At 37.6% G+C, this 9,332-nt stretch overlaps 1 protein-coding gene across 2 annotated transcripts; it reads right to left on the reverse strand.

The window, feature by feature from the left end:
• Positions 1-1,587: 1,587 nt before the first annotated feature.
• On the reverse strand, positions 1,588-9,088 carry LOC107819997 (uncharacterized). 2 transcript variants are annotated; one of them, XM_016646205.2, is made up of 6 exons: positions 8,894-9,088; positions 8,733-8,793; positions 8,154-8,261; positions 7,959-8,057; positions 6,942-7,067; positions 1,588-2,628 (listed from the first exon to the last, which is right to left on the reverse strand). In XM_016646205.2, the coding sequence occupies exons 1-6, from the start codon at positions 8,921-8,923 to the stop codon at positions 2,483-2,485; spliced, it is 570 nt and encodes a 189-aa protein (XP_016501691.1). In that variant the 5' UTR covers positions 8,924-9,088; the 3' UTR covers positions 1,588-2,482. The 2 variants fall into 2 exon arrangements, with proteins under 2 accessions (XP_016501691.1, XP_016501692.1); XM_016646206.2 differs by lacking the exon at positions 7,959-8,057 and having other exon boundaries at positions 8,894-9,065.
• Positions 9,089-9,332: the final 244 nt, after the last annotated feature.

A 9,332-nucleotide genomic window follows, 5' to 3' on the forward strand; every position in this document is an offset into this window, starting at 1 on the left:
AAACAAACATGTATGCACGCAATATACTGGCATAGCCTAGAAATAATATCAAATACTCCCTCCGTCCCAATTTATGTGGTTGTTTGCGAATTTCAAGAGTCAAATGAGTTAACTCTTACAGTGAATCCTGACATAAAATCTTTAAAAAAATTGAAATAAAATATATTTGAAAACTATGTGAAAAGTACAATAAATCACAATAATTAATATTCAAAATATTTAAAAGGCGTGTGAAAAAATCACGGTAAAAATAATTCGTTTGACTCTCGAAATTTGAATACTGCCACATAAGGAGGGAGTAGTAAATATCAATTTGAGACCGGAAATAATATCACGTCTCAAACCCATATCTACTTACGAAATAAATTGTGACAAAAGGCTAGCATTGCTTGTGCAAAATCATGTGTATATGTCACTGCAAAAAGTGTAATATAAGGAGAGAAGATGTATTCGTATTTGAAATCTCGGAAGAATTTCGTTTAATCACTAAAAGGTTGAAATGTATATGAAGGAGACGTATATCGCTATATCTACTCCTCTCCGCACTAACCAATATGTAAAAAATCGTGTGTCATCCTGTGTCTTATAAACTGCTTGTTGATTTATCTCAAAGATGCAACTCTTGGCACCGTTTCGGTATTGACACAGTAATTGCCACAATAAGTAGCAGTAGTCAGCTTATGTTTAGGACAAGAAACGACCAAGATTTAGAGGATGCCGAGTTTGAATTGATGTCTCTTAAACAGATGTATGAAATGGAAAAATAGTTATCGGATCCTATTAGTCTAATGGATATGAAACAATGCCAGGAACTGAACTTTTTCTTTTATTTAAAATTCAAATACAAAAGCTGAAAAATGAAGAAAGAGAACATATAATTTGACGAACAAAACGTAATTTACTACGTACAAATTAGGGAAGCCAAAATTAAAGTTATCCCTGAGAATACACATTGTAGGATTCTCAGGTAAAGCCCTCACGTGAGTTGAGGAGAGTATCACTTCGGGAAAGTACATTCACATGCAAATGTGACAAAAACAAAGCAAATCTGTATTTAAATTGCAAAAGTTAAGTGATAAAGAGAGAATGTACGGGAATGGTGGGGGCCTATTTCTATATACACCACATGACAAAAGAGTCTCTTTGGAGTTTGAACTAATGAGCTAAGTTATTAACAACCTTTCTTCACATTGAAAATTATTTGTTTTTCCTTCCAGAAAATGCTTCCTCTAGTTTCTACCTTCTAGTAAAATACATACTTGAAAAGTGTCCCTATTGCTTGTAGCCTCTTAATACGGGGACGTGCAGGTATATTCTCCCCGCAAAATCTCTTAATCTTATAATCTTTGCATCCCATATAAGCCACAAGACTCTACAGCTATAGGTTTTTTGTACTCTTCTAACAGAATACTATTTTGAGATCGTATACCAAAATAACTATTGGTATCAGAGGAACGAACTATTGGAGTTTCTTACCCAATCTTGGATGACACAGGCTGTAGTGTGAGGACCATTGCTTCCTCCCATGTACAAATGTGTGTGTGTAACTTTTTAAAATTTTGTTTCATACACAAGATTGATCACCCCTTCTAGGAATATTTGGGCCATAATAAGGTCCCGGTTCTTGAAATGAATATGAATCATTATTTCACAAGACAATAGGAATATGTATGTTCCCCATTTCCTACGACATGTAGCCAAATTACTGAAGGAACAAATTGATCGAGCACCAGATGACATGGTCATAGACAAATACTCATTTGCATTGCTGGACCGTCGAACAAAGAATCCGAAGCATATATGTCCTGTTGATACTTGTCCAGACATCTGAAATCAAATCTAATGGCCCCCATTTGTTTCATGCTCAGTGGTATAGAATTCCGGCCATTTAAATCTAGCTAAGTTCAAGATCACACAAATTTTGCTAAATTTCTCATGTGCACAATGACATTGAAGAGAAAAGTAAACCGTGTAGTCTTGCCAAGTGCATCTTCTAACTTTGACTCAGGTCATTTAGGGGTTGGATTAACTCTTGGATACAATTCGACATTCATCAATCCATTTAGGAACTAAAAGGTCCAAATGGACATAACTTCTGTGCTTGTCCGTTCTTCGCATGTCATAAAACCATGAACATTCACTGGCAAAACAGATCTTGTGTGTCATGGCAACTTTGCAAGGCATCCGGATTATTTTTCTATCCCAATGCCCCTTGAAGAGTTTACAACATTATAGCAGAATTCCTTCACTAGCAAGTAGCAATGCTTAAGATCCCATTAAACAAGGTAGCTATTACTTTTGAAGGTGTGGAGGCATAACCATGGCTCTCTAAAAGAGGACATGTAACACAAATTACATGTAACAACCATGAAAGGATTCTCTTAATTTTGTTCAGGAAAAAAACAAATTCTTAAAGGTCAGCGATCTAATAAAACATCTATGTAAGACGTTATTTCCACGTTTTAAGAGAATGATAGGAATCTCAAGACCTTATATCATGTGATAAATCTTGAAATCTACTCAACAAATTTGACTTGTAAGTCCCGAGTTCAGCATCCTCAGGAGACTCGGGGGTCGACCTGATGATTGATGCCGCTCCAGCTTGATGTAAGACCATAGCAGCCTCATCTGCAGTATAAGAATGAGCACTAAATGATACTTCCATTCTAACAGACATACAAGCATAGATCAGAAGTGAATTGGTCTAAATTGGTCTTAATCTCCGATTAGCTTGATCAGGCAAAATAGCATAAGCTAGCAAGGGCCATATAAATAAAATAAAACGTCTCCTCACATTCAATGTTATATATAAAGAAAACTGGCCAAATTGTACGGCGCTCTTTTGCCATAAATACACGTCTAAAAGATCACAAGCACCACAGAGTTTCCTTTTAAAGCTGAGAATTCCTTAGCCTGGGGTTGATTTCGTAAGTACTGGCGCCAAGGTTAACCGGGCTTCTACTGGAAACTATGCAATTAAAGTGACCGTGTTTTAAAAGTTTGGTAGTATAATTAAAGCTTCTAAGCCAGCGCATTTAAAGCTAATTTTTGTTCCGCATTATTTAGTCTATAGCATGGAAGTATGTATCATTTTGGAAGTGTCCAGAGATTACTCAATCACAGAATTTTTTGGTCTAACCAATAGGTAGAAGAACTGCCAAGAGGTTCAACCAATAAGCAGACTCCTCTCATTAACATTTCTTTAGAGCGTGAAGGATTATGGTGCTATGAGCTGGAATTAGGGTGCTAGTCTCTGACAGCTCGATGAATTTTGTCTATAGAAGTTCTGTGGCTAGATTCAGGATGATAGCACCAAACTGGTGGTTTGATATAAACAGGAAGTCTTCCGCGTGTATCCTTCACTCGTGTTATATACAGTTTTATCCAAAAGACGGGAAAATGGAGTGATCAGCTGGTAAAAATCCTGCACTTCTCTGAGTAACTACCAAGATGGGACAATCAATTAACACTTCTCAATGCAGCTTCTTCGTATATATTAAAGTCTCTGAGGAGATTACGATTTTCTGCATATAAAAAGTCAACAAATAGTAATGAAGTATGGCTCCATGATCATCCATGCACAGTATATTGCATTTGCCTTCAAGGAACTCACAAGAAGTTGAACAGCAGAAGCAAGGATACTGAGATTGTGTTTCAGAAATTAATGATAGAAGTAAAATGAAGCTGAAAGAAGGTCAAATTCTCAGAAACGTGGAGAACTTTTTGTAGTTTTTGGTTTCCCTGATATCCTAACAATGCTCAATGTGGAACCGTAATACCGTATGTCCAAATAACACATAAAGTGCATCCACAGAGCAGTGATTCAGCAGCAAAACATGACCAGCAGGCCTCGGACAAAGGGAGGAGGCCCCGTTTGCAGAATCAAGGGGGAATCCTCATGACTCCAGTTTGGAAGGGTGGTCAGAAGGCTGCGTCCGGCAAGGTCTCCTTTGCTCAACCTGTTCAAACATTGGAAGCAAGGAGGAAGAAAGGGAGTGAGAGGGACTATGGGTGTTGGTGAAGGAGGGGATTTGAAGCAGGGGAAGCAGGTGGCTGGGCTATTGGGATTTACTGCTGGCGAACAAAAGGGGGATGGGGACCAATACTGTGACCAAAAGTAAGGGTAAAGGGTACTTATGCGGTAGAAATTCATAGAGTAAAAGGAAGAAGCAGAGTGGGCAGGGGAAAAATCCTTGGCTTTGGGGAGTTCATAAGGGTCACTAATGGACAGATTAACTACAGCTTTCTTTCAACAATGCTGGAACATAGTAAGGAGAGGCGACGGAGACGATCAAAGCAACTCCAGGAGCATCCGAAAAGTTCGAAAGGAGCCTCAATGCCTCTTTCTTAGCCATCATACCGATGAATGAGGAAACACAAACTATCGGTGGGTATAATGTTGTTAGTCTAGTACGAAGTTCCATAAGATAGTTAAAAAGGTGCTTGTCAATTAACTAAAGAAGGTACTAGGTGAGACAAATAAATTTTGGACGTTGTGCTCATGGCAAATGAATCAGTAGACTCCAGTAGGAAAAAGGGCCACAAGGCATCTTATGCTAGATCTGGCATATGAATTGAGACATCTTGGACCATGTGAAACAAATAATAGGATATGGGGAAACTAGAGAAAGTGGATAAGTGAGATTTCCCGTGCTGGTTAACAGCAACGAATGGTTTCTTCCAAGCTCCAGCAGCCTACGACGGGGAACCGCTTTCCCCTACGTTGTTCATATTAGTCATGATGGCATTGAGTAAGATGATGGACACAACTGTAGAAGGATGATACTTAAGGGGATTCCCAACCAAAGCAGAGGGCAGAATGTACAAGAAACATAGGTACAAAGAGACAGGTCTTGCTAAGGTTTCAAACAGTATCAAACTTTAAGATCAACAGGACAGTGCAAGATCATCCCTGCGTTAGAAATAGGCAACATTGGAGCATTACTAACAACCTATCTTGTCCTACCGCTTGGCGCGTCAAACAAGGACCCGGCAGTATGGAAATCCAGTAAATGAGAGGGTGGAAAAAAGACTAATGGGTGGCAAACAAGCTACTTGTCAAAAGAGAGGGAAAAGGTACTGATTAAGAGCATCTTATCAAGCATCCCAACATACTCTATGTCTCTCATGCATACTCCTGCAGCAGTCATGGAAAAAATAAAGAGGATTCAAAGGAGTTTCATGTGGAATACTAAGAAGGACAAAAAGTTACATTTAAAAAAAATGTCACATCTAGTCAGTGGGAAGGTGGTCACATCTCCAATCAGTCACTCGCTATGGGATGGGGCGAAGGAAGGTGTTACATACTCCCTCCGTTTCAAAAAGAATGAACCAGTGTTGTCAAAGGTGCGCTTAAGCCCTAAAGCGAGGCTCAAAACATGTTGAGCGTTTCGCCTCGCTTTGCGGGTACTTCAGTGTCGCATCAAGGCTCTAAGGCATATTTTTTTTCTTGTCAATGAGTGTAATCCTAAAAAGGCAACTCTGAACAATTGATAATTTCAACAAAAAAAATCTTGTCAATGAGTATGTTTTCCACCATGTTCAAGATCTGCCGCTCGAAAACAGAAAAAGTAGCATAACACTTACGACTAAAAGGTAGTCGAATGATATGAGAAATAAGGTTCTTAACAAGATATGAAGATGAGCGAGTTCCAAATTTTCATGGACCTACTCTCCAGAAACATTACTCGAACAGATCAGGAAGTTCTGGTTGTGGTCCAAAAAGAGGAAAGGCGCCGAGCATTCATGCTTATCAATTTGGATCCCTTGGCACCAAAGCAGATTTGCTTCTTCATTTGGCTGGTAGAAAAGAGGCGATTCCGTATCAGACAATCTGAGGAAGAAGAGGACAGCTTATATCTACTGGTGTTTCATGTGCAAGAGATTGGGATAGAATGTAGACCACTTGCTGCTACACTGTTAGGCTGTAAGTCAGCTATGGTGGACGATGATTGATGTATTTAGCAGAGTAGGCAATGCCAGCCACGGTGAAGGACATGATATATAGCTAGATATTTAGAAGAAGAAAAGAAGTAGAGCATGAGATGTAGCTCCTCTAGCGACAATGATGGTCATTTGAAGGGAGAGAAATAGGAGAGTTTTTTAAGCAGTGCAAAACAATTTTTTATAGATGAGAGCATAGGAGAGTTTTTTAAGCAGTGCAAAACAATTTTTTATAGATGAGAGCAAGCCTATTGTTCTTCCTTAATTTTTGGAGAACGCATGAAGTTCAAGATAGTACAGATTAATCGGTGCTTTTTGTAGAGGATCAGATTTTTGTGTACAGTTCTCTACTTTTGTCTACCTTTTGTATACCGAAGCATTTTAACCTATGCATTAATAAAATCTTCACTTAATACAAAAAACGAAGTTTGCATCAATAGTGATATTTTTAATCTTAAAACAAAATAGTGATCTTTTAGATCACTCAAACACTTTCCCCATGGATTAAGACCTGGGACCAGTGAATTGCAAGCATAATTAGTCACCAACTTCACTTAATAAAGAAGGAGAACTAAGTTTATGTTCAAAGGATAAAGAATGTATTTGCCACATTATCTGTTGGCTATTGCTTGGGTTTGCAGATAAGTGCCTGGGAAAAGAGGCAAATGCTCTCATCTAGGTAGCTAAAGATATCGCTTTCCGGAAACATATCCACTTTGGGGAACCAAGCTAACAGATACTTAAGTGGTGTAAACAACAATGATAATAATTTTGTAACGGTTCAAAGCTCACTCAATTGACTTGTGTGTATTGTTATTGTAAAGGGAAAGTTTGGATAATCGTCCGATTATGTCCTGGCTTATTCTTAAAATTTTCAAAATAGCGGCTTGAGCATTCCTACAAATACTAGTTTATTCCCATATTCAACAAAAAACTGTCTTGAGCATCCGTGAGTACAGACCGCATTATGCAAATTGCAGATAAATTTGGATCCTGACCTGATTTAGATATTGCAAAAAGAGCCTTCAAGGCTTCCTTCCTCGTGCGATCATCTCTAGCAGCCTCTAACATGTTCAAAAGATGTTGAGTCCCACCAATTTCAACTATCTTCATCCTTCTTTCATCTAGGAAGCAACAAAGCACAGGGATAGAAGATTCACTTATAAGTGTCTCATAAAATCTCAAGTTTGGTCCAAACAGCTGTTGAATATGCTTTGACTACAAACTTCAAATATTGCACTTTAAGCAAAAACTGTAACCTACATCGCGAGACGGTTACAAGATATCATATAGAAATAAAGCAGCATGTAGATCCTCTTAAGTTGTATAATGTATTAGATCTTTAAAGACAAGCAAATGCTATTTAAGAAACACAGCTGCCTTCGCCATAGTACCAGGAAAAGGAACAACAATCAAATACATTATACCGGTTGACTAGGGTACTAAAATCTAAGGTACTAGAGTAGTGTCGATCTTATTTTGGGACAATGAAAGGAATTTCCTAGTTTTGTACAATTAATCAGTAGGGAGTTCCATTAGCTTTAAGTTTCACAGGAAGGTGATGCAGTAAATAAATCTCGAAGATTGGGGAAAGCATCCAGATTCAAGGGACTCGGCTCCACAGAATTGTTGTCCAGCATGTTGATTATTTTGATATAAGAGGATGCTGTGGAGGTTAACAACATCAGTTAAATTTAAATGAGCCTCTAACAACACAAAAAGGGTGCAACCTTCCTACACTCACACAATAGCTATTTTGGCTTTCAGATACCAATTATAGCTTTTCTTTACTACTTATCTTCCCATCAACCTTAAAGCTTAATTGATAGCTCCTTACTATCTCAAATCAAAGACATATCTGCAGCAATTACTAAGAACATCAAATTCCTTACAATGTGCACCAAATTGCCAGCATATACTTCAACCCCATTAAAGGATTGTGTATACTTCAACCCCATTAAAGGATTGTGTAGGCATAACTGCTCAATTGCCAAAATACTGTGACACAAGCTTACCGTCTATAGCAAAACGAGCTAATCTGGATGCACCCATTCTTTTAAATAAGGGATCTTTGACTTGTAAAAGTGAGACAGACTGCTGCATCAAATTGTCTCCTATATCAGACATTAATATGCCAAAGAGAAATCAGACAAGGCAAGAAATTAAATATGGTTTAAATGATTCATTTAACCATAGAAATGAGACCTTACCCATGTATGGGAAAATCTGATACCCAATAACTGTAGCAGTCCCAGCAAAAATTAATTTTAAGAGCCACCCTACTTTTTTCTCAGCTTCTTGTTCTATTGACCTTTCATCTGCAAAATCAATCAAACTACAAATGTTAAAGCATTCCAGTGGTATGAACTCACGAACTGTAACCATAACCAGACTTTGCATAACGAAAAGCTAGAAAAGAACACTGTTTCATGTTTGATCCAATGTACCTATAGAAAGGTTTCGGACTTCTCATTATGTTTCATATTGGCCCAAGGCTATTCTGATATCCGCAAAAAGAATTGTCATTTATCTTCTATGTTTTTTGACAAATTGAAATCCAAAAATTAAACTAAGAACAGCTAGGCAAACACCGGGGAAGTAACAAGATCCCCAATTTCCAGAATAAATCATTTGTTTTAGTATCTTTACTTAACTGCACAGCTCATTTCTATACTTGGTGAATAAAAACATACAAAATCTCTTGAAAAATAACTCATTAAAGAAGTGGCAATATCGAAAATTTGTGGCATAGCCCTAAAATCCATCCAAAAGTTCAAAATAAATGTTACCAAAGCCGGAAGTAGAAAAATTCCGGGGCTGTAAATTTATAGGCTTTCTCCTCCATAGATACTGCATTAACATCATTATGAAAGTCCATCAACAAATGAAAACAATGAACATTGCAAGATAAAAAAATGTAAATTGATAAAATTCCAAGTTAAGAACTTACAGGGGTGAGTCGCGCTGCTATTGTGCGCATGCTGCTAGGTGAAGAATAGTGAATCCCTCCTGGGTTTTGGCTGTATAGCGAAATTCACTCAGACGAAATTATTAGAGTGGCGGGGGACTTGACTAATTAATGAAAGTGATAACTTCAATATTGATATAGTAGTACTCCCCCCTCCACTTGATTTTTTTTTTGTCAACAGACCAAATTATACTAGGCTCTTTCAATTTATGTAACTCATTTGACTGGGCACGAAATTTAAGAAAAGAGATAAACTTTTTAAATTTGTGGTGTAAAATGAGGCACATATATTTTGTGTGGCTATAAATCATTACATAAAGATAAATTGTTTCCAAATAAGGAAAGAAGTCATTCTTTTTTACACGGACAAAAAAGAAAATAAGTTCACATAAATTAAAACGGATTGAGTATTAAAGATGAG

This window comes from Nicotiana tabacum, chromosome 4, assembly GCF_000715075.1.
Source record: "Nicotiana tabacum cultivar K326 chromosome 4, ASM71507v2, whole genome shotgun sequence".
Taxonomy (NCBI): domain Eukaryota; kingdom Viridiplantae; phylum Streptophyta; class Magnoliopsida; order Solanales; family Solanaceae; genus Nicotiana; species Nicotiana tabacum.